The sequence below is a fragment of the Hordeum vulgare genome, chromosome 7H (assembly GCF_904849725.1).
Source record: "Hordeum vulgare subsp. vulgare chromosome 7H, MorexV3_pseudomolecules_assembly, whole genome shotgun sequence".
Lineage (NCBI taxonomy): Eukaryota > Viridiplantae > Streptophyta > Magnoliopsida > Poales > Poaceae > Hordeum > Hordeum vulgare.
The window spans coordinates 66,567,869-66,592,948 of record NC_058524.1 but is presented as its reverse complement, the minus strand read 5'-3'; the positions used below and the strand labels follow the sequence as shown (position 1 = coordinate 66,592,948).

The 25,080-nt window shown below is 47.7% G+C and overlaps 1 protein-coding gene and 1 long non-coding RNA gene across 2 annotated transcripts; both read left to right on the top strand.

The window, feature by feature from the left end:
• Positions 1–2,039: 2,039 nt before the first annotated feature.
• LOC123413578 (phosphoinositide phosphatase SAC3-like) lies at positions 2,040–16,921 on the top strand. The gene is made up of 16 exons (XM_045106513.1): positions 2,040–2,533; positions 9,406–9,610; positions 9,707–9,872; positions 10,059–10,281; positions 10,798–10,874; positions 11,010–11,191; positions 11,261–11,358; positions 12,235–12,368; positions 12,452–12,580; positions 12,733–13,141; positions 13,641–13,762; positions 13,880–13,972; positions 14,838–15,011; positions 15,163–15,279; positions 15,912–15,987; positions 16,402–16,921. Exons 1-16 carry the CDS (start codon positions 2,471–2,473, stop codon positions 16,456–16,458), a joined length of 2,325 nt encoding a protein of 774 aa, XP_044962448.1. The 5' UTR covers positions 2,040–2,470; the 3' UTR covers positions 16,459–16,921.
• Positions 11,373–12,196, top strand: LOC123413580. Its single transcript, XR_006613767.1, has 2 exons — positions 11,373–11,693; positions 11,812–12,196. It is a non-coding gene; the product is annotated as an uncharacterized LOC123413580 (long non-coding RNA).
• Positions 16,922–25,080: the final 8,159 nt, after the last annotated feature.

Sequence of the window (25,080 nt, the reverse complement as noted above, 5' to 3'; positions counted from 1 at the left end):
GCATGCAACTCCCGGATGCATCTGCCGCCGCATCAGGGCACATGGGATCCATACTCAGGTTTTGACTTTGTTTTAGACATGATGATGATCCTTGAAATGTTCAGCGACGGGCCGTGGATTATCTTCCGATTATCTGGCCGAGCCGACCGAGTTATCAATAGTATGCTGTTGAGAAAGTCTCTAGCTACGACACAGAATCATCCAGCATAGCGGGGATAAGTTTGTTCACGATGATGATTGATGAGCGAATATTTCCACAAGGGATCTTTGAAAAACAACATGTCCGGAAGATTTCCTCGCGAAAAACAACATTTTTCAGAAACTTGCCTGTCAGTGAAAAAGTAGCATATCTTTCACAGTCGCCTGCCACACGAGCTTAATTCTTTTACTACTGATCTTGCCCTTGGCTTTATTTTCTTTCCCCGCCCACCCCACGTATACCTCGTGAAACAGAAAAGGTACGTAGCACATTTTCATCCTTTCGATTTCGAGCATCTATCTATCTGCGTAAAAGATCACAAGCAGCCTGAAGCCCTGAACCCTGTGATTTCCACCAAGTTGCGGCATTAAAGGCAGTGCGCATTCTTAGCTTGTCTAGCTAGCTTAGTCGGCGACCGATGCAAGCAACTGTTCGTCGTAGGGGGGCTGTACTTGATCTATTCCACCAGTTCAGTGGCGACGAACCTGATTGCGGATGCTACTACTAGCTCCGTTGTCGACCGGAGTAGTAGTACATCAAGCAACAGTTGATGCGTAGGGGTACTCTACTACTCCGTACTTGATTATACCGCTCCAAAGGGAAAAGGTTGAGTGGCGCCAAACCATGTGTGCTCCGTTTCGAAAAGAACAAATCACGCATGCATAGTTTATCCACGGGGGCGGTTCCGCGTGCGGGGCGAACGACGATCGAGGCCAACCGCCCTGCCGCGCTGCAACGGAAACGGCTCGGGACGTCGCCGGCCGGCCGAGGAACCGGATCCGCGGCGGCGTGGCGCGCCCCCGTTGGCCGGGCGCCCCCCGCCCCACCGCCCCAATCATTCGCGCTTTGTAAAATGAAGCGGCCCGCGGGCCGAGGGCCGGGCCGCCCCACGTCGTCGCGGCCGCTCCACCGCGCCGTTCCCGAGCTGGCCGGCTTGACGGCCCGCCCGCCCGGCCGCGTCGTTCCCCGATGCAACGCGTGCCGGCGACGGGAGCGCCTCCCTCCCCTGGACACAACACAAGTGCAAAACTCCCCGTCAGCAGACTCTTCCCGTGGGCCGTGGACGGGTCGGTTATCTGCAGCGTGCGTGCTTATCTTGGCTATTGACTGACATGCGTTTTGCACCACGTTATATGGCGTACAAGCAAATACCAGCGGCGTATTCCCGCCTGCCCTAGGCTGTGGCCCGCTGTCAATGGTGGCGGGCAGATGGAGGATTTGCAGCCATGTTTTTCGGCGCCAATCAACCACCGTCTCGTCACCTTCGTCCCGAATATGCCCTGCCTCCCCTCCCCTCCCCTCCACCTTTTTAAAACAATAACGGCTTAAATCGGCTCATGCATGCATTTGCTGCACCATGTTGTCATATTGTATGCCTTGTGCAGCCCGAAACCGCACCCACCACAGTTTCTTTGCCGTTTCTATGTCGCCAGGGAATCCTTTTCTATTATTTCTACGCCTAAAGCCTCATAATATTTTGCTTTTCTTGAACCGAAAAAAGCATCGTCCGCAACGCCTTTCCCCCAGCCTTCAGGGCACAATAATTAATAGTAATATTATTAAACGCACACTGACAATAAAACTCGAACAGCTAGAGACAACGCGATGCCACGGCTGAAAGCTTCTACTCCTACAAAAATTGAAAAAAGTATACACATGAGTTGGCATGACATGATCTCCTCTAACAGGCAGCAGCAGTAGGAGTAGTACAAACGTATACAAAACCACCAGAGAAAAACAATTCAGAAAAAGAGACCAGACCCAATCAGGCGAGGCCAGCTCACCCTCCCTCCTCCTCCTCCTCCTCCTCTACCCCCCTGACCTGACCTGACCTGACGACGGACGCCTCACGGATTTTTCCAACGCACCAGCAGAAAAAGAAAGAGGGGAGGCGAAAATAATCATCGCCTCTTCCCTTCCTCGCCACCACCACCTCCCTCCCCTCCTCCTCCTCCTCCTCCTTCCCAACAGATTTCCCCAATCCCGCCACCGAGCCGCGCCCGTGATCGCCCCCGAGCTCCCCGGATCCCGACGCCGGGGCGCGGCCATTCGCCGCGGGAAGGGAAGCCTCTCTTGCTGAATCCTGCCACGCGGGGCGCTGCTGACGCCGTGATCCGCGCGGGCTCCCCGGGGGAATGTTCTACCTCAAGCTGCCGGGCGGCGCGGATTTAGGGTCCCTGCGTGGGGCGGCGGGGCTGTGATCCGCCTCGCGGCGGCGGTTGAGGCTCAGCCGGCCAGCGTCGGGGGTGGATTCCGGTCGTTCGGCCGGCCATGGCGCGCGCCGAGGCGGACGCGAGCTGCCTCGAGAGCTTCGAGCTGTACGAGACCGACTCGGTGAGCGCCTCGCCCCCCAAAATCACATTGCGCACGCGGCCTCCGTTGCGTGCCACGCCCTTCCTCGTTTCGTCGCCTCGTGTAGCCCTGCTGCTGCTGCTTGTTTCGGGTGAGCGTGCGGTTGCAGAAATGGCCGAGCTACCGGGTCGTTTGTTTCGGTAGGGGGCTGGCGTTTGCTCGTGGCTTCGATTGTGGACGACGACACGGGCTGCGGCCGCCTGGAATCTGGGCGGTCTCCATGCCACGCCGGAGATTCGGAATTGCGATCCTGGTGTTAATCAACTGCGCCTGTTTGTGATTTGGGTCTGCTTGGGATCATCCCGTGGCACGGCTGTGTTTGGGAATTGCGTTCACGGCCCATGCTTGTGTGCTTGGTTTGCCTGTCTGGGGGAGTGCTGACTGACCGTCGCCAGAGGTGCTTATAGCTGTTTGTGTGATGTTGTTGTTCCATTCCGTGCGGGAGATGGTGGAATTGTGTTTCTCTTGTTGCGTTTTGTTTATCTCTGGATAGAAGATGGAGGAAGCTTTCTTTGTTTCTAACTAAATAGCTTTGTAGGTTAGTGTTGGAGTTTTGGTTCCAGGGGGGGGGGGGGGGAGAGAGCTTTGTGCCTTTTCTTTTAGTTTCTATGTCTGATTTTTAATATTTACTCACTGCTGCTTTTGTGTGATCTCTTACTGTTTATCTACCGATCTGTTCTCTTACTATTGGCAACAATCGAATAGCCAAAAGTATTCTCTTCTTGTCCCATTTTCTTTGATTCCGGCTAGCACGTGCCAAAGCTTGCAACGGCGTAGATGTGGCGGCACCAAGTGGTGGCAAGATAGGTTCAAGCCAGAGCTGGCGGGGCCGCGGATGCGGTTTCACAGCTATAGCAAGGTGGAGGCAGAGGTGATGCGAGTTGCGGAGTTTGGGTCAGGGGGTATGTATTACCAGATGCTGGAGGGTTTCAAGGAAATGCTTGATCGCCTCCAGTCTTCATGTCAGTAGAGCAAACATCTGACTGTTGTCCAGTTGGGAGTGAGGCGATGCTAAATAAACACTATCTAGTTTGAGGTTTTGCAGGATATTTGCTGGTTTCCCATGCAAGTTTGATCATTAATTTTTGTAGGAATATCCTAGTAAAAATTGACCGATAAATTTGTGCAACTATTTTTCATGACAACCCTTATGGTATCATTTGCACCTAACCGTTGTATTTTTTAACACATTAATGTAATAAATGAAAGTTTGAATGGATGTTTTCCAGACATCATCTGGTAGGAGCTAGGATCCTACCGGGTCTTGGCCGGAGGCTGTAGGGGTAAGAGGGAGGCTGGCGTGGGCGAGGGCGCCGTCTCGTGCGGTGGAGAGGCGGCGGCGATGGAAGAGGCGGCGGCTAGGGTTAGGGATTCCGGCTCCTCTGGGAGCCGGGCAATAGAATATGTCTTATTGCTTAATTCCAAACGGGTGTCTTACAACTGTTTATATAACCTTGCTGCTAATAAAAATAAGATAACTTGGGCTAAGCCCCTAACTAAACGGGCCCATTGGGCCTCCTCCGGCTATAAGTGGTGCCGGTCATAACATCTCTCCCCGCCTGCGCAAACAGCTCGTCCTCGAGCTGGAAGTCTGGAAAACGTCGGCGGAACTCCTCGAGCTGCTCCCTAGTGGCATCCTCCTTCGGAAGGCCTTCCCACTGGATCAATAAATGCCACACTCCGCGATGCTGTTGGACCTGCAACACCTTGGTCGGACATGGAAGAGGTCGTCCGTCGGAGATCGGAGGTAGCGCCGGTGTGGCCGCTGGCGTGGTCTCCATGGAAGGGCTTCAGCAATCCCACATGAAATATGTCATGGATGCGGGCACCGGCCGGCAGCTGCAAGCGGTAGGCCACCTTGCCTATGCGCTCCACCACAGAAAATGGCCCCGCGTAGCGAGGGCCCAGCTTGCGCTTAGCGCGCGGGTCCAAGGATTGCGTGGAGCGGTGAAGGAGGCGCAACCACACCCAATCGCCCACCGCAAACTCTGCCTCTCGGTGATGGTCGTCATAGTACCACTTGGATAGCTGCTGGGCCTGGAGAAGGCGTTGGTGCACCTCTGCAAGCATCTTGTCCCTGCTGCGAAGAAGATCGCCCGCCGCCTAGGTCCGAGCCATCTCAGGGTCAACCGGCAGGATGGGTGGGGGCGGTCGGCCATAGACCACCTCGAACGGCGTGGCACGCAGGGCGGAGTGATAAGAGGTGTTGTAGCAGTACTCCGCCCATGCGAGCCAATCCACCCAAGCATGGGGACGATCACCTGTAACACAACACAAATACATGCACCTTGTTGACCACGTCAGATTGGCCGTCCGTCTGAGGATGGAAGGCCGTACTCAGGCGGAGCTTCACGCCCGCCAGACGGAAGAGATCACGCTAGACATGCCCCGTGAACACAGGGTCCCGGTCGCTGACGATCGAAGACGAAAACCCGTGGAGGCGGAGAATGCCGTCGAAGAAGGCACGAGCCACGGATGCGGCCGTGTAGGGATGTACGAGCGCGATGAAGTGAGCGTACTTGGAGAAGCGGTCGATCACCGTGAGGATGACGGACTTGCCGCCCACCTTTGGGAGGCCCTCAATGAAGTCCATGGAAATATCGGCCCAGACCTGAGAGGGCACCTCCAGGGGTTGTAGTAGCCCGGCCGGGCGCAGTATCTCCATCTTGTTACGCTGGCACCTAACACACGACCGCACCCAGTCTCGGACCAAGGCCCGGTCGCCAGGGATTTAGAAATCTGCGCGGAGACGGTGGAGGGTCTTTTGCACACCCTCGTGGCTTGCCGAGTGCGCCAGCAGCCGAACCTGGTGACGGAAATCGCCGTGATCTGGCACGAAGAGGCGTTGCCCATGCAGGAGCAGGTTGTCCGCCAAACGCCATGGCTCTGCCACGTCGCCGGCGTCGAGGGGTTGCCGAAGGAGCTGAGCGTCCGGCGCGTCCGCGGTAGCCCTGCGGATGTCGTCAAGGAGGGCGAAGGAGGGCCCCGAGCGGATGCAGAGAGCCGCCCCGGCGGAGTCGCCAGCGTCCGTGTCGTGGTCCGCGTCGCGGCGGGACAGGGCGTCGGCCACGGTGTTAAGGCGATCCGGACGGTACTCGACGGTGAAGTCGAAGCCAAAGAGCTTGCTGATCCACTGGTGTTGCGGCACGGTAAACAACCTCTAGTCCAATAAGAACTTGAGGCTGTAGTGATGCTGCGAATCCGGAACGGCCGTCCCCAAAGATATGGCCGCTGGTGGCGCACGGCCTGCACCAAGCCAATGAGCTCCCTCTCATAGGCCGCAAGCTTATGATGGCGCGCGGCGAAGGGCCTGCTGAAGAACGCCAGCGGTCCGTCGCCCTGATGAAGGACTGCGCCGAACCCCACACTGGAGGCATCGCAGTCCACCATGAACGGCCGGTTGAAGTCGGGCATCTGGAGGACGGGACCCGTCGTGAGGGCCTGCTTGAGAGCCTCGAACGCCTCTGTGGCCTCTACATCCCAGGCGAAGGCGTCGTGTCGCAACAGGCTCGTGAGCGGGGACGCGATGAGGCCAAACTCCCGGATAAATTTCCGGTAGTACCCCGCGAGGCCCAGGAAGCCTCGGAGAGCCCGCGGTGAGTGCGGCGTCGGCCAGGCTGCGACAGCCGCCACCTTGTCGGTGTCCATAGCAACACCCTCGGCCGAGATGACATGGCCGAGGTAGGCGACGGAAGGCGTGCCGAACGAGCACTTCGAGCGATTAAGATGAAGATGATGCGCCCTAAGCTCGTTGAAGACGATGGCGACATGCTGAAGGTGCTCTGCCCAAGAGGCGTTGTAGATAAGAATGTCATCAAAGAAAACGAGCACAAACCGACGCAAGTAATGGCGGTGGGCGTCGTTCATCAAGGCCTGAAAGGTCGTCGGAGCGTTGGAGAGGCCAAAAGGCATCACCAAGAACTCAAAGTGGCCGTGATGACTCCGAAATGTTGTCTTCGCGACATCGTCTGGGTGCATCCGCACCTGGTGGTAGCCCGAACGGAGGTCGAGCTTGGTGAAGAAGCGCGCCCCATGTAGTAGCTCGTCCAAGAGCTCGTCGACGACCGGGATAGGAAAATTGTCCTTGAGCGTCAGGGCGTACAGGGCGCGGTAGTCGATGCAGAAGCGCCACGTGTCGTCCGACTTGCGGACGAGGAGGACCGGCGCTGAAAACGGCGACGTGGAAATCCGGATGATACCCAAGGCGAGCATGAGTGCACACTGCTGCTCCAGCTCGTCCTTCTGCAACTGGGGTAGCGGTAGGGGTGCACCGCAACCGGCGCCGTGCCCGGTAGGAGATGAATGCGGTGGTCATACACCCGGGTTGGCGGAAGGCCCTTGGGCTCGTCGAAGAGATCGCGGTGCTGCTGCGAGAGATGATCCAACAGCGGGTGCTCGGGCCTTGTAGCAGTCGCTGCGGCATCGCTGGGGAGGGCCACCCATGCCCGTCCACCGGATGCGGTGACCCTGGCGCCAGAAGGTCATCGTCATGGTGTCGAAGTCCCAGAGGATGGGACCGAGGGTCCGCAAGAAGTCGACGCCGAGGATGAAGTCGAAGCAACCCAAGTCAATGCCGGCGCACGTGATGGTGAAGTGCTCATCACCGATGGTGATGGGCACGTCCCGTGTAATCCCATGGCAATGGAGACGGTCGCCATTAGCCACGGTGACCCGGAGGTGCTCCCCGCCCGTCGGCTGGAGCGCTAAGCCGCGCATGGTTGACTCGGGCAGGAAGTTATGCGTGGAGCCCGTATCCAGGAGGGCCACCAGGCGCTCACCGTTGATCATCACCGGCAAGAGCATAGTTCGCTCGTCTCGGATGTCCGCCAGAGCATGGAGGGAGACCACGAGAGCCGTCGCGGAAGCGGGCGCCGGTGGGGCCTCCGCCGCAACTGGGGCGGACAGGTCGCCGAGCCCGTCGGTGGTGGTGTCTTCCTCGACGTAGTCGGATGCCTCCAAGCAGAAGAGGCGCGGGCAGACGTGGCTTGGCACGTAGGGCTCGTTGCACTTATAGCAAAGCCCCTAGCGATGGCGCTCGAGCTGCTCGGCCGGGGTGAGCCGGCGGAAGGGCCGCGTCGCGGCCGGAGCGGTGGCCGCCGTAGAGGCCGGAGTCGGGCGCCCTGACGCTGGTGGTGTTGGGGCCGGCCTGCCGAGCTGTCGAGCGCCCGGAGCCGGCGACGCCTGTTGCAGGGCCTGCGCGACGCTTGAAGGCACGGGCGTAATGCATGGCCGTCTGGAGGTCTTGAGGTCCCCGCAGCTCCACGTCCACGCGGATATGGTCCGACAGCCCGCCCACGAAGAGCTCGGCCCGTTGGCGAGCCGTCACGCCAGGCGCGTGACACGCTAGGGCCTGGAAGCGGTCGGTGAAGTCCTGCACCGTGAAGGTGAAGGGTAGGCGGCCAAGCTCCGCCAGCCGGCTCCCTTGGATCGGATGCCCGAAGCGTAGGAGGCAGAGCTCGCGGAAACGCTCCCATGGAGGCATGCCACCCTCATCCTGCTCGAGAGCGTAATACCACGTCTGTGCGGCGCCTCGGAGGTGATATGAAGCGAGCCAGGTGCGTTCCGACGCGAGCATCCGTTGCCCTTGGAAGAACTGGTCACATTGGTTGAGCCAGTTCAGGGGGTCCTCGGTGCCATCGTAGGTGGCGAAGTCCAGTTTGGCGAACCGCGGCGGCGTGTGGGTATGGGCGCCGTGGTGGTAGGGCTTGTCGGCGCGGAGAAGTGCGGGTACCCGCCGGGGCCGGCTTGAGGACCGGCGAAGCTGGAGGGCCCGTCGTACTGCGGGGGTGGCGCCTATGGCGACTGGATGTACGGCGGCGCCGAGGCCGTCGTGTAGACCGGCTGCATTCTGGTCACCCAGGCCGGTAGCGGCGACGATGAGGGCGGGAACCGGAGTTGGTGAAGAGGGACCCCCGGTGTCGAGGTAGGGCCCGGCCTGAAGGTGGTGTGTGGTGGCGGCGGCAGCTGCAGCGGCCCGGCGGGCGCGGCAGAGGCCGGCTGGTGTGGCGGCTGCCACAACAACAGCGGCGGCCCGTTGGCGGCGGTTGTAGGCGCGACCGGTGGCGGCTCGTAGGGATCGGCCAGGTAGAGGCGGATCCCCTGGACGGCGGTGGCGAGGTCGCAGATCGCTCCTGTGAGCTCCTCCGGGGTGAGGACGATGGGGAGCGGCGCGGCGGAGGTGACCGGCACGGGCACGTGCGGGGCGCCGGCCGTGGTGGTCATTGGGGCGGTGGTGGATGTCGGCAGCGGGAGGGATGGGGAGGGCGGCGGCGAAGACATGACCGAACCTAAGCTTCCTGATACCAAACTGGTAGGAGCTAGGAACCGGGTCTTGGCCGGAGGCTGTAGGGGTAAGAGGGAGGCTGGCGCGGGCGAGGGCGCGGCAGCCTGCACGAGGGCGCCGTCTCGCGCGGTGGAGAGGCGGTGGCTAGGGTTAGGGATTCCGGCTCCTCTGGGAGCCGGGCAATAGAATATGTCTTATTGCTTAATTCCAAACGGGTGTCTTACAACTGTTTATATAACCTTGTTGCTAATAAAAATAAGATAACTTGGGCTAAGCCCCTAACTAAACGGGCCCATTGGGCCTCCTCCGGCTATAAGTGGTGCGGTCATAACATCATCTATATGGAACAGACGTAGTTGTAGTTTTATTGACATTGTATAACATGATGCAAGTAGCTTTACTAGCCCATTATCATCTTGTGTGGCTCATTTGAAAGTTGGTAGCATCTATGTTTTGGTTTATGGGTACTTGCAACTTACTGAAAACATTATGCATATCGTTGTCCATCTGTTGTTTTTGTTTTGATGTTGTTCATCATACTTAAATTGTGAATTCTTCTTTTTATCTGCAGAAATTTTATATTCTCGGAACTAACACTGACAAAACATTATGGAGATTACTCAAGATTGATAGAATGGAGCCATCAGATCTTAACATAGATGAGGATTGTACCATGTACTCACACAGTGAATATCTTGATCTACGAAAAACTCTAGATGAAGACCATAAGTCAACTGGTGGGCTCAATTTTGTTACAAATTGTTGTGGAATCATCGGTACACTATACCATCTTTCTCTGATAATGATTCCATGCTAATAGATGTCTGTTCTTTTTGTTATGACTATGCATCAATGATAAATTTCCCGTACAGGTTTTGTTAAGTTCCTTGGGCCTTATTACATGTTAATTATCACCGAGCAGAGAAAAATTGGTGCTATATTTGGCCATGCAGTTTACCAAGTTACCAAGACTGCGATGATCGAGTTATCTAATTCTAAAATGAGGCCAACACTTATAAATTCCAATGATGAGAACAGGTATGTTGTAACCCATATATCAATGATGTCCCAGACTTCATATCAGTTCACGAAATTTGATTGCTGGCAATATTTTCTATTTGTGAAGCATTTGATTCTTGTTTCTTTATATTTAATTATTTATTTCCTATACCAACATGCAACACTTCATGTGTCCTTATAAAACGATGTTTACCATGTGTGCAGGTACAAGAAGCTCTTGCAGACAATAGATCTTAGGAAAGACTTCTTTTTCAGCCACTCGTACCATATCATGAGAAGTCTCCAGAAGAATTTTAATGATCCACAGGAAGGATGGGGCCTATATGACACAATGTTTGTATGGAATGAATTTCTAACACGAGGGGTTCGTAACATTCTGGAAAGTACCTGCTGGACTGTTCCGTTAGTCTATGGTTTCTTTAAACAGGTATATATATACCCTATCAGATTGATTTCTTTTAGTGATGTCATATTCAACATGAGAAATTGTGAATACGGTAGATTGCAACCATAATATGGATCCTTTATCTCAAGCACTGTCTGCATGGTCCTACAGATATTGGTGCATTAAATTTTCTCCCTGTTTAATTTCTTCATTTGTTATACTACTTAGTGAAGCATTTTATTTTTATTTTCTGATGCTAGACTAGTATTGAAGAATGTAAAATCGTGCGATATTGAAGAGGAGAGATTGCAAATATTGAGATTCAATTATAAGATGTGGCAAAACTTTATACCCTTCCAAATGTTTTATCTGTTGTAACTTGTATAAGATATACGTCGATTATGAATTCATTTTGTTTTTTTGAGTAAAACTTATCTAAAGTAGATGTAGCAGAAAATACTTGCTGTACGATTAAATAACTTTCTTTATTCGTAAGTTCTTCTTAGGAAACCATTTTCTTACCAGTATAATTATCTGATTTGACTTAATTAATTGAAGGATAAAATCAAAATATCTGGGAAGGACATTATTTTGACTCTCATTGCTAGACGATCGCGGCATTATGCTGGAACCAGGTTTGTCACTTTTGAAACTCTTTGGTCTTATATATTTTTCCTGTTAGTTTGTTATCTGATTTGAATGGATGTGGTACAATAGGAAATATGGACCATTGCATCTTTTTGCTTGATCTGTCCACTCTTGTTGAACAGGTATTTAAGGAGAGGTGTGAATGAGGAGGGCAGAGTAGCAAATGACGTCGAGACTGAGCAACTTGTTTTTGATGACACACTTGGACCTAGGCAAATAAGCTCTGTTGTGCAGAACAGGGGTTCTATTCCTCTATTCTGGTCCCAGGAGACATCGAAGCTTATTATTAAGCCTGATATCATATGTAAGCGTTGAAATCTTTCTTTGCTGCATGGAGTATCATTCGGTTGTTTTAATTTGCTTGTTCTTTCAGTGCATGAGAAGGACAATAATTATGAAGCTACCAGGCTTCATTTTGAAAATCTCAGGAGGAGATATGGAGATCCTATCATCATCTTAAACTTGATCAAGGTAAGGCCCACTCTGTTATTATGCGGTGAGACTTCTAATGGATGCTTCATGCCTTCATCCTTGAATGCGTGCAGTTGACTTACTTTAGTTTTGACTAACAATCTCTTCATGGGTGTTTAGACCAACCATGTGAAATAGTCTGGGTAGAAATTTAGAATCGACTCAGAAAATACATCATTCTGCCACCTTTTATTTACATATCCCATTGTTCTGTTAGGTGTATTTATACATATGCCACACCGTTCTGCTACTGTTCACTCAGTGTTTAGTGCAACGTCAAACGATTGGAATATCCCTAGGACCCGTAAGGGCTCTCTTATTCCAATTGACCCATTGTAAGTATTCCACCCATGTGGCTGCTTCTAGGCAAATATATTATACCCAAGTTTTTAGTACGGTAAACATATGTGGCTGCTTTATGATACGTTTCACCTTCCTCTCCTCACTTCTTAGCACCCGTGGTGGGGCCGAGCAAGACACCACTAAGTTACCTCCCCGACTGCACCGGCTAGGATGGGTTTGGGGGTGGCGACGAGTCCTCAAGCGCCTATGGGTGGAAGAAAAGATAATGAATGGCATCGAGGGAGAGAGGATGGAGGCAGTGGGGCTGGCCAAAGAGTGTTAACGGACCTTGACTGAATATAGAAAGAGTGTAGTGGCATATACATAGATACATCTAACAGAACACAAGTTAGTAGTTGAACTAATGGCAAATGTGTAAAATCCCCTTGTTAAAATTGTAATCTTATTGGGTTTCAAAAATAGATTACAATAGATACTGATGATCAAAGTTACTTTTGGAGACCCTTCACTTATGTGGTTGAAGGTTACTTTAAAAGCTCACTCTCTCACCTTTTTTGTTGTTACGTTTTGAAGACTCGCGAGAGGAGACCACGGGAATCCACACTTCGTCAAGAATTTGATAAAGCAATAAAGATTATAAATAATGGTCTACCAGTCGAAAATCATTTGAGGTTTTTACATTGGGATCTTAATAAAAGCACTCGAAGGTATCAATCTTGTGATGTACACCTTCCAGTTGTGGTTTATTAGATGCTTTTGACGTGCATTACTGAAGTGAGTTTTATTTCAGCAAAAACGCAAATGCCCTCCAAGTACTTATGAAAGTGGCATTTGAAGCTCTGAACTTGACAGAATTCTTTTATTGTCAAGTTTCCTCTGCTCAAACACCCGGGAGCTCACTTAATTTACACGCTCCATTGTAAGTATTTCCTATTCTGTAATGGTACCTTTGCCATTTAACTTGAGTGCCTGTTATCTTTTACCTCATGAATAGGGCACTGGTACTGCTTTAATCGAAAGGCAAACATTTTCGTTTGTGTTATCTCAGATTTTTCATTTCGCACCTTACAGGAATGGTTGTAGTTTTCGTGGATGTGATGACAAAAATGACGGTGACAACACCGACTGTATTGATAATAATGGTGACATATCCCAAGAAGATACATGTGGTAGTTCTGATACCTGCACTGGTGGAATTGCAGAAGATGTAGCCACTAACGATGGATCTACACCAGTAAAGGCCCTAAAATTGCAAAAGGGTGTCTTGCGCACGAACTGTATAGATTGTTTAGACCGGACAAATGTTGCTCAGTATGCCTATGGTTTAGCTTCTCTTGGACACCAGTTGCATGCACTTGGTTCTGTAGAATCCTCAGAGCTTGATCTAGACTCTCCCATGGCCCACCGTTTGATGCATTTTTATGAGCGGATGGGCGACACACTTGCTTTACAGTATGGTGGTTCGGCTGCACACAACAAGGTACTCCTACACTGGAATCTTGTTTCAGTAATTTCACTTGTGGTATGTTGCTTCAGTGTGTGAGATAAGCTGCAGTTCCTCACTCACATTAATAGGAAGACTCTGGATTGGAATATGTTCGATTGTACTGCATAAACTATTTTAAGACTAGTCTAGTTTTGCTCTTTATTCTAGGGTTAGTTTTCAAACTGAGCCAATTGTATCAGGATAACTATATAGCCATGCATTTGTTTCAAGAAAATGAATTGAACCATAGACCTAAGTGGAGTTAAAAATCTTTGTTTTGATTTTGAGGACTAGTATCCAATCCGTATACGAGAACTTGTTGCGAAAGTTGGGTATGACTCATAGATCGAGGACTAAAAAAGGGCAGTAGTTCACTGAGTTATGCTGATTAATGAGGCGCAGAAGTTCCAGTATGACATGTTTACTTCATGTTCAGCTGTTAGTTGAGCACTTATCTGATGAACATACATGTGCTTTTATCTTTTTTGTATAGATATTCTCTGCAAAGAGAGGGCACCTTAAGTTTGCTATTCAGTCTCAAGAGTTCTTCAGGACACTACAGCGATACTACAGTAATGCCTATATGGATGCTTACAAACAGGCAGCAATAAATTTGTATGTTTGGTTAAGCTCAGTATTCACTACGCACCCCTTTATATACTTTGATTTGAATAGGAAATAGTATGTACTGAGTTTGTTACACTTGTTGTTTTTGCCTTCTTAAAATTGTAGATTCTTGGGTTACCACCGGCCGCAGCAGGACAAATTTGCACCTTGGGAGTCAGAGTCTGTCGCTGGGGAGAATGTCCTTGATGACAAAACAAGGTAAACTTACGATATGTTGTTCCAGCAGAAACTTACAATATGGTGGCCATGATGGTTTTCTTGAATGCATGTGACAGGACCACGATACATAAGCTTTTCCTTATGATTGAACTACTAGAACAATGTACTCACAATTTGGGTTACACGCGGGTGTTGGCCTTATACATGAAGTGCATTTATTTGTTGGCTTGCCCACAGATGACACCATAATTATCACCAGGCTACCAATGCTATTAACAAGAACTGACCAGTAGTTCTTGCATGAGAATATGGAACCAGAAAGAAATTTTAGACAAGTGGATGCTAGCTCAACCTAGATTCTTCACTTCAAAAGTTCTGACCAGCAGAGTTTGATGGTTACCATTTTTAAATTCTGAAATAAAAAACATGATGTCTGATAAACTTGTATTGTGTAGTGTATCTTATTAATGTGATAATATAAGGCAATTCTGTTGTGTCATTCCACAGTTAACAACTAAGGAGAAAACAAAAGACTCAATCCAGTGCATACAGCTAGTTCACCTGTGCTCTTGAAGTTAGGACAGAAAAATGTGTTTTTAGTCGTATCATTTACCTTTTTCTAAGGTCAGCGTCTCCATGTTTTGTTACTTTCTGTTCTGGGTATTACACTCAAATCCTTGTGTGTTAGGTTTGAAGTCCTGAAACCGAGTGAGTTGTCTATTCTTGAAAACAGTACAACCTGGTAAAAAAAACATCGGTACAAAATACCTTTCCGTAGTGTTTCCAAACTGATCTTAGGGTCACCTCATTAAACAATTATCCATATTTTATGTTATCCGCACATGCATGTTGCAAAGCAATAAAATCCATCTTATCAATTGTCTGAGTTGTATACTTGTCACAGTCAATTGATAAAAAGGGCAAGATCAGATGGCAGCATTCTTCGTAAAAGTAACACTTCTATGTCCAGCAATGGCCCAAATGGAATTTCGACACCAGGATTTAGTGATTTCAAAATTGAGCTACAACCTCCTAACTGCCGGGCTGACTCAGTGCATGATGTGGTGTCAAAATTAAGGTTTGTCAGAGTGTTCTGGAACTTCACCTTTCCATTTTCTGTCAAGGGGATATACCAATGCATGCCTTGGCATCGACTGTAGTGTCTCATAGAAATTAGCATTTAGTACTTATGGTATTGATTCTCTCTTTTCTATTGAAAACTACTGCAGGTATACTCCAACAGTGCCTCATATTAAGTATGCCAGTTGCAAGATTGACTATGGCAGCTGTTCTGGGGATTCAAATTTCCTTGATCTTGACTGGCTTTCAGCTTCAGACAATGGAAGGTTTGTTCATACTGCCCTGCTTTCCCTTTCTGATTCTGTATCCGTGTTTTTGAGTGTATCAAGCCTTTTATTTGTCGTATTTGTACACATGCAGTCATGCATACAAAATGTGGCAACAAAGAATCATTCTTCTAGCATTTCCATTATTTCTGTTGCTATTATTCTACATTTACCATTAAAGAATATATAGTAAGCTTGCAAAAATTGTTGATTTGAACACAATCTGTAGATCCTGTGTTTGTACCAGATTTCTAATAAATAAGAGGCAATCGTTGCCATGTGCTCTCTGATCAGTCTGTTGAAGTGTCCATCCAATCCTCACTGAAACTACACATTGAATTCAGATATGTTAAGAAGAGATAGTCACAACCTTGAACTCTCTGTTATTTCATTAGCAAGAGTTTTATATAGCAGTAGAGTTATGGGCCATACATCATTATACTTATACTGAACCAGATCCAGGATGACTGTTTTTAACCCGTTCTTGCTTTATTTGTCCATTAGTTCTACTATCTCTAATTTCAGTGACTGTGACCATGGAACTGCTCATTAATACTGCACTTTCAAAATTGATATCAAGAAGATTTTTCTGCCCTTCTCACTGTATTTGTGTTGAACATTATGTTTGACAGTTTGAGCAGAACAAGAGCTGTAAGTACTTCTAATGTGAACGATAATGGTGCACGCGGTGTAGCCCCTGGGATAACGGTTAGTGCAATCTAATAATCCTACTTGCTATTTGTGCATCGCAATCATGGTTCACAAAACTTTCTTGTGACCTAATTTCCTGGACCTGACTGAGAAACAAGAACCATGTTCTCTTTCGTTTTATCTTGTTTCAAAGTTGATGCTCCCTCATCATGCATAAGCATTCATCCACTCAAAAGAGAACATGACAACAACCCTCATTCTGGGATAACAGCTGTTCTACCCTTTCACTGGTAAACAGTATAAGCGTCCCTCTGGAACTGTGAACCTGTACTTTGATTACAAATGGAAAAAGTTTGCTTCGGAGCATGATTATTGCATTGGCCAAATATGAGTGTGATCATTTTAGGTGAAAATATGCACATGGTGATATCATTTCTTCCAACAGTGAGTCATTTCATTTGAAATTTTCAGGGGTTATCTGTGAATTTCCTGCAATGGGTTGATGAGGGGGAGGCTTTTTGGTACTGATATCGCTAGATGATTTGTCATGTATATCGAAGCCACAAGATGGCTCTCCAACAGTTCATAAGACTATTGCGATTGGTGAGGGCACAATATGAGATAAGCCATTCGCATACTCAATGTGATTTATGGTCTCGCAAATGTCACAGCCATCCAGCTAGTCCTCTAGTGAAGTGTAAAATTCTCTTCATTTCTTCTTGACCAGCAATTTCTTCTAGGGGTGAGTAGATAGGCATTGTTCTTATTTTTCTTAAAGGAAAGAAAGAATGTAGGTAGTGTATTATTCTTTGGAAAGTTGTACCATTGCTCGTGTTTCTATTGTGTAAATATATATATGTCCTGCTGACATTTCCCCCTGAGGTGAGGTGGTCTCGAAATCATCGTTTTTCCCTCAACCCGTTTTGGCTGGGATATCTTGATACATGTACCTTGTATTCAACAGAGGAGATGCTATTGTGTACTTTTTTAAGCCCCTCGTAATCAGCACTTGCCTCACATACACTTCTCTACTGTACCTATGTTTGAAATATTCCTTCTATTTGGTGAATCTCTTGCAAATGGTTCTGTTTGTTTATCATGGCAGCTCTACCGGTTTTGGTTTGGACCTTGATAAGTGTCACACGTGTGACATGAACACATGGCAACTTAGGGCATGGCCAAAGCATAGCCTTAGGGTGATGCCTCATATGTCATGTAGGATCGGATGCTAGAAAAAGTAGATTCGGATACGGAAGCGGGATCATTTGCAGCAGGCGGATGCTTGAAGAGGAAAAATATGGTCCGGTGTAAGAAGCTAAAATAAAAAATAAAAGTAAAAAGTAAAGATGCATGTTTAATAGTCGTTATTATCTATTATTTGATGATGCCTACTAGTGATAGCTTGTATTGGGGAAAATAAATAAATATAGATGGCTCAAGCTACTTTTTATTATAAGATATGTGTATCCATATTCCATTAATGTATATGCCCTTAAAACGGGTTTCATGGCAAGTTTAGGGGTGTGAGGGTGGCCACTTTCTTTTTGTATTGCACATCTCAGTTTTTTTGATTTACTAGCACGATGTCCGTGCGTTGCCACTGAGCCATTGACATATGAGGTGGTCAAATAATATTGGTGCTCTTGTGGCCGTTGTGTGATTTACAATTATACTAAAAGATGGCAAAAATACGGTGAGAGGCATGGTGCACCAAAGAATTTCAAATGACCATAGTAGGCTGAAAAAAGAAACTAAAACCAATACCGATTTTGAGTTGAAGTCACACTTTTGTGTTTGTTATTTGTGCCCTTTACAATAAAGTTGGTCTCACATGAAAGTAGTGTGTTTGTTTATTTATGATAGATCCAACATATAAGTAAGTACATTTGTTTATATGTCTCTTGGAAGGTTCATAGTTTTACATGTGTGGATGCATGTATTTGTTTATTTGGAAAGAATGTTGGGCACATATGTGAACTTACCACCAGCTTCAATCTTTATAAGTAGGAAATATTTTTTCTTTTTGAATGGCAACTTTAGTTGCAAAAAAATGCAAGGGGCATTGTGTTTATGCCAAACGTGTGATACTTATCATTTGGGTTCAGTTTTGCATGCATGTCTCTTTTTTGGAATGTAGCAGTATCTTTTCCTGATTTCCGTGACAATTGAATTGTTTCCACTGAAATTTGTAAAAAGCATGCTCTCTAGTTACACATTAAAAAACTAAAAATGCGCGTGGTTTAGAAACAAAAGTTTAATTTTACTCATTTTTATACTTAATGTTAAATAAAAAAATTGGCAATAGTTTCAAATTATTTCAGTGATAAATCCAATAGTTGTATTATCATTTTATATATTAGTTTTTTTAGGGGTTCATTTTATATATTAGTGGTTAAAGTCAGAGAAGTTTTTATATACTACTGTAGGCCAGGGGCGGAGCTGGCACCCAGGGCCCAGGCCCGGTGCGTGAAAAAAATTTAACAAGCTGTAATTTATTATTTATATATTTTTCAATAGGCCCGGGGTGCAATCACTGAATAGGAAGAAGGATCCTTATGTCTTGTTAGGCTATCTTACCAGAAACAGAGGCACGCACGATCCAACACCACCCCACGATCTAATTTCCATTCGAAAAGAAAATCCCCACAATCCAACTCGTACACGCAGGAGACACAGAAGTCAGGAGACGCATCGCTACTGTAGAAAAAGGAACAAGACGCAACCCTCGCACGGCTGCCACCGAGTCACACACACGCGGGACGGCGGGATCGATCTCCACACTCTGGCGCTCACGCCATCGTCGGCCGTGGCGTCGCCTTCGCCGGCACTCCCCACCCCTGCTCCTAGTCTCCCGGCCACTGCCCTCTGTCATGTGCATCGTTAGAGCATCTCCAGCCGTTAGCGCCCCACGGGTCAAAATAGTGTCGTCTCGGGATCAACCGGCGAAAAAAAGGCTTGAGGGGCCTTGGGTTCCCAGCCACGCCCCCACCCAGCCGGCCACACGAGGAGGGAGACACAGAGAGAGAAAAGATTTTCTTTTTGCATGCACATGATGAGCCTAACAAAAAAAAGAAGGAAAGAGGCTAACCGGTGGGGTTTGTGCATGCAAAAATAGCTCGATCGTCCCCAAGCGCTCCCGGGTGGCTGGGTTTAGTTTGGGATCGCCGGGGCTAGTTTTTGGTCAAATCCGGCGCAAAACGACGTCCTGGGACGGTACTGGACGATTTTTTTAACGCCGACGATTAAAAAGGAGTTTGGGAGAGCGTTTTGGGATGCTCTTAGCCCACTTGGCGCGCCATCCCGTGCTGGCTGCTTCACAGCCGGCTGTTGTACCTTAGTTTCTTGGATGCTTTCCCAATTTTCCGTTTCCCTCCCCTAATGCTTATCACTTGCAGTACCATGTTTTACTTGTATCATTGTATAAACTGTTCTGAACTAAAATTTAATTAAATAATGTGTGTGTGTCACTGTGTATGTATCCAATCATATATCAAGAGTATTGTTGAAGTCAAATAGATGTAATTGATAATTTCTAATAACAACCTCAATCATAAAGGTCTCACAAAGGGCTTTTAGCGGTATATTTTTAGATTAGTATAAATGATAATTGGTTCACTTGATGTTTATGCCTTCTCTTATGAAATTTTGCTTTTGATGTTTTGAAGGTGTTGGCTCTTCTTCCACCGTTGATGAGATTATGTGAGGCATTGATAAATGACAGTAGGACACCATTGATTTGGTAATCTTTTGTTTTGCCATGTACTTTTTTTTGTATTTTTTATCATGTTCTTATCTTTTTTTGTATCGTTAAGTATTGAGTTTTAATATTTTTTTAAGTCCATGCAATTAAGCCATATTTTGTATGGGGTATCTTTTGGGACAGCTAAAAGCCTTCCAGACGACATAAAAAGGGCCCGGGTTATGCTCCAATCCTGGCTCCGCCACAGACTGTAGGACACCACTACAATTATGATATTAGATTTTGACCATGGCAAATTGAATATTTTTCATGACAAAATGTGTTCTTTGAAGATGACAAGTTTAGTTGGCAAGCATACAAATCCTCGGTTCACTTTTTTGTTAGAAAATTATTGTGCTTGCAAACTACTCCCGAAAATGAGTCTATATATTCTCTCCCAATTGGTTGGATCGTAGGGGCAATGATTTATTTCACGGGCAAGGTCTCTGGTTCAAGTCCAGGATGGCACAACTACGTCGGGGAAAAGAATAGAAGAAGCATCACTCTTTCATGCATACTCCACTTGGCTCGGGGGAGGGGGGGGGGGGGTATAGCTCAGTTAGTAGAGCTCCCTCTTGCAATTGGGTATCTTGTACCTGAACCGATGGCTCACTTCTTCTAGGCTATGTTGGTCAGATCTAGTATGGATCGTACATGGACGATAGTTGGAGTCGACGTCTCTCCTAGGCTTCCCTCATCTGGGATCCCTGGGAAAGACCCTCCGTTTTAAAATTCTTATCTTAGATTTATCTAAATATGAATGTATCTAGTCACATCTTAGTATTTAGATACATCCATTTCTAGATAAACCTAAGACAAAAAAATTGAAACGGATGGAGTAAATACGTTATCATTGCTCCAATATAAACTGTCATGAAAAAGTCAGATTTTTCACTTTTCCCGTTAGACAATCTCATAATCCAAAAGCTATTCCGAAACCCCAATGTTCCGCTCCCGGTGATCTTGTACCCCAGAAAGCAGCATGTTTGTCAGGAAGTGCATACGGATATGCGACATGGGTCCTTGCATCCTTCCTTCGGCTTGACACGCCCGTGCGCATGGTGCGGATGACGCTCCAAATATAAACTGGCCCGTGGCTTGAGCAAAGGGCCAGTAAAGTACGCTACGACGGCATGGGCACGGTGCACCTTGGTGGGTCTCTCCCGTGCCCATGAGCCGCATCAGCCACGGCTTTTCCCGCCCTAGTTTAGCCATCTGATCGGATGCCATGGCAACGCCACGACGCGCATATCATGCCGGGCTGGACTGGACTGCCCCCGTCTTCAGCTCGGCTTTTGCATCATCTCTCATGGTACATGAGCGACAGTGGGTCATCATTAGCCAGACTGAATCCACTGGAGTGGTGACAGCACCACTGCTCTAACAGTGCATCACCGAAAGTCCTAGTAATTCGAGCGGCTGCTGCTTTTTTGTTGTTGTTGTACAAATCGTGTAAAACTGTATTTTATATTGTAATAAACCGCCGAAAATCTTACGCCTCGGTTTCATTTGAACTGAAACTATAATACTTATTTTGAAACGAAGAGAGTACTCGGCAGTTCGACACATCTCTTTCGACTCATGGATTCACAAAAACTAGACAATCTTGGATATAGAAAGTTTGAGGGGTGACTTAATCCGTTTGAAGTCATAGACAATGTGGTTTTGTGAAGCAACAAAGTGGAAACGGTAAAGTAACACAGAAACTCCGGCCACGGCGTTTCTGAGGTCGGGTGCACCTGCACCGGTGATGAACAGTAGATTTGAGAAAATGAAATTGCTCGGGGTTCTAGGTATGTGTTTGGTTTAAGGATCGAAAGTCATAGAATGTCATGGTTCCATTCTAAAGTCATGGGTTGATTTCATCCTTGTGTTCAGTTGATGATAAAAAATGTCATGAGTTGGTTCTGTCCTAGTGTTTAGTTGGAGAGATGAAATGAGAAAAATTTGATGCCACTCACCTCTTCGATATAAATGATGAGATTACATCTCTCAACAAATAAAGTTCTTTGCATTTGGTAATTCTATAATTTAAATTTTCAGCAACATTTTATTTTTATTTTCAACACATGCAAATAAAAATATATGATTATAAGTACATACCAAATATTTACGAAAAATAATCACGAAAATGAGAAAATAACCACAAAAAAATAATCAAGAAAACAAAAATATAACCACGAAAAAATAACCACAAAAAAAATAACAACGAATTTTTTTGTTCGGGTGCAGGGATGAGCGCGGTGAGAACTCCTTGGTTATTTTTTCTTTCTTTGTTTTCATGGACGAATAACGAGTCGATTCCTTCAAATCGGTGAAATCACTTGGTGAAGCATCTGAAGGGAATATTTTCTGCATGCGAATGACCCAATTTCGGTTTCAAACCCAACTAAACATAAAAACGACTGTTAGGGATGGAACCAACCCATCCGATTTTACCTCATCCTAAAACCAAACACACATTAGGTGGATGCACCGAAGCTGGTCTTATATGTCAGGATGGTCATATCCAACCGTTGATGATATTACGCCAGCACCAAAATTGTTAGACTTGGACATCTCAGATAGCGGGACAGCTGCTCTTTGAGGTATCAAGTCTCATTTGAGGGGGGAGAGAGATAGAGACAGAAGGTTGTATTCTTTCGGTGAAAGGATGATGACTTGACGCTTAGCTTTCTTTTTAATTGTAACGTGATGTCTTACCAACTCCATGAGTATTTCATTTTCACTACTTTTTTTACATCAGTATTTTGTTTTGGATCGGCCCTGATGACAGACGACCTCAGAGCATACACACGCGGATGCGTTCGGAGCCGTCCGTCTTAAATAATGCCTTCGATACTCGTGTCCTTCGTATCCGAATCCTTAAAACCATAGAAATTCATGCAACGTTACGTAAAAACCGATCATTACATACATTTCATCAAATCATCATTTCATCGCTGAACAAAATAAACATAATTCATCATAATTCAGCAACGAACAATGTAAAATAATTTAAACATAGATAAAATATAAACACAAGGGCGAAGAGCGGATGAAATCATCATTTCCTCACTGGCACCTTCCCCTTCCGGTCATCCATGTGGATGTGCCCCTCCCCGTGTAGGCGCCGACATGTGGTGGAGCGTCGTCGTCGTCGTCATCGGAGCCGTAGGTGGAGGCGTGGCTCTCGTCCTCGTCGGAGTTGCACCGCATGTCGGACAACCTGCGGAGCAGGCGGTCCCACTCCTTAGCATGGAGGGCCACTTTTGCCTTCGTCGCCGCCTCTTTCGCTGCCTCACGCTTCGATAATTGGATGGCTAGTCGGACCACGTCGGCATTCTTGCGGCAGAGGTGGCGCGCATTCGTCTTCACGCTGTGAGGGAGCGATGCAGGACACCCGTGAAAAGTGTGTCCTTGGGGTCGACCAGCGCGCTCGTGGTCGAACGTCGTGCGGCCAGCGCCTCCCCCTTCTCCCTCGCTCATTGCCGCTTGCGCCGGGCTACACGCGCCTCAGACTCCGGCATCCACGTGTGCCCCGTCCCCGGACGCGGGCACGAGGATTCAACGATGGTCGGGCACCGCTTCCGGAGCAAAAGGCGGTGGAGGCGGGCGACATACTTGACCTGGAACGAATCAGTCGGAGCGGGAGCAGCCGGAGCTACGCGCCTCGCGGAAGGGCCTGTGATGTCGCCGGTGCTCTGCCGACATGCGACGGGTCCGGAGGATGCAGAACCACCGTTGCCGGGACCGACTTGGTCCTGCAGCGACCTACGCAACGCGATGCAGAGGGCCACCTCCTCCACATCGACGTTCAATCCGTCAGAGCCGCTTCCGTCGTCGGCCATCAGGTCGGAGTGTGGGTGATTTGAAGTGGAATGGACGGAAACTGAATTGCAGGATGTCTAGGATTTCCGGATTGGGGTATTTAGTGGGGTCCGTGGTGGACCAAACTGACGTGTCGCTGGGTTCGGTGGTGGGTTGGGCTTATCAGGCGGATGTGCCCGGGCTCCTCCATATCCATAGCATATTTAGACTAGATATGAGAGGTGTAGACGTTCAAACCCGTTTAAGACGTTCATCTGGATCGATCTGTTTTGATCAAACATTCATCAGTCGGTCTCTTCGGACATTTGAGATGGACCTAAAGAATAGGTTGTAGATGCTTTTAGTGATAGCAAGAACCACTCCGAACAGATAAGGATTCAGAGACGTTTTTTTTTCTTTCAGGAAAATGATTCGGAGAAGTTAAAGCGTCCACATCCAGTGTGCTACTTATGCGGACACGAAAAGGTTAGGTATTATTTTTATATTGGATTTGAAAGAAGTTACATACTTTCTGGTTTGTTAATGGAGCCAAGAAAATTTAGCACACGGCCTTTTTCTACACAAGGGTTGTAGGAGAGTGAAGATATAACGAAAGGAAGAACGTGGGTTTGAATTCTAGCAGGTAGGGTACATCGTACATTGACAGGTCCAAGCAATCGTAGCGAGCACCCTTTCCAATAAAAGAAAAATTCCTCCGAAACAATTGAAAGGACGTGAATGTCGTTTAGAGGAGGGAGGGATGAATATGCGCTTTAAAATAATTACGGTTTAGCCTTGAATAAATGAGAAATAAAACTAACATTTAATTTGTCAAGCACAAAACCTAAAACAACTAGGCTGAACTATGTGCACCAACAACTTATGCTAAGCAAGATAAACAACTAAGTGATAGCAAGATATATGACAAGAAACAATATGGCTACCACAAAGTAAAATGCATAAGTAAAGGGTTCGGGTAAGGGATAACCGAGGCACGCGGAGACGATGATGTATCCCGAAGTTCACACCCTTGCAGATGCTAATCTTCGTTGCAGCGGTGTGGAGGCACAATGCTCCCCAAGATGCCACTAAGGCCATCGTAATCTCCTCACGCCCTCGCACAATGCAAGATGTCGTGATTCCACTAAGGGACCATTGATGACGGTCACCGAACCCGTACAAACAAGGTTGGTGCAATCTTCATAACTTAACTGAAGGCTCCCAACAACACCATGAAGATTCACCACAATGGCATATTGTAGGGAAACGTCGCATGGGAAACAAAAAAATTCCTACGCGCACGAAGACCTATCATGGCGATGTCCATCTATGAGGGGGGTTCAGATCTACGTACCCTTGTAGATCGCACAGCAGAAGCATTAATAAACGCGGTTGATGTAGTGGAACGTCCTCACGTCCCTCGATCCGCGCCGCGAACCGTCCCAAGAACCGTCCCGCGATCCGTCCCACGATCCGCTCCAATCTAGTGCCGAACGGACGGCACCTCCGCGTTCAACACATGTACAGCTCGACGATGATCTCGACCTTCTTGATCCAGCAAGAGAGACAGAGAGGTAGATGAGTTCTCCAGCAGCGTGACGACGCTCCGGAGGTTGGTGGTG

Excerpts from the sequence above, each read along its gene's own strand:
- LOC123413578 (XM_045106513.1), top strand. The coding sequence starts at position 2,471 with ATGGCGCGCGCCGAGGCGGACGCGAGCTGCCTCGAGAGCTTCGAGCTG. Across the intron at positions 13,763-13,879 it reads AAACAGGCAGCAATAAATTT|ATTCTTGGGTTACCACCGGC; the intron begins GTATGTTTGGTT and ends TTAAAATTGTAG. Across the intron at positions 15,012-15,162 it reads GATGTGGTGTCAAAATTAAG|GTATACTCCAACAGTGCCTC; the intron begins GTTTGTCAGAGT and ends AAACTACTGCAG.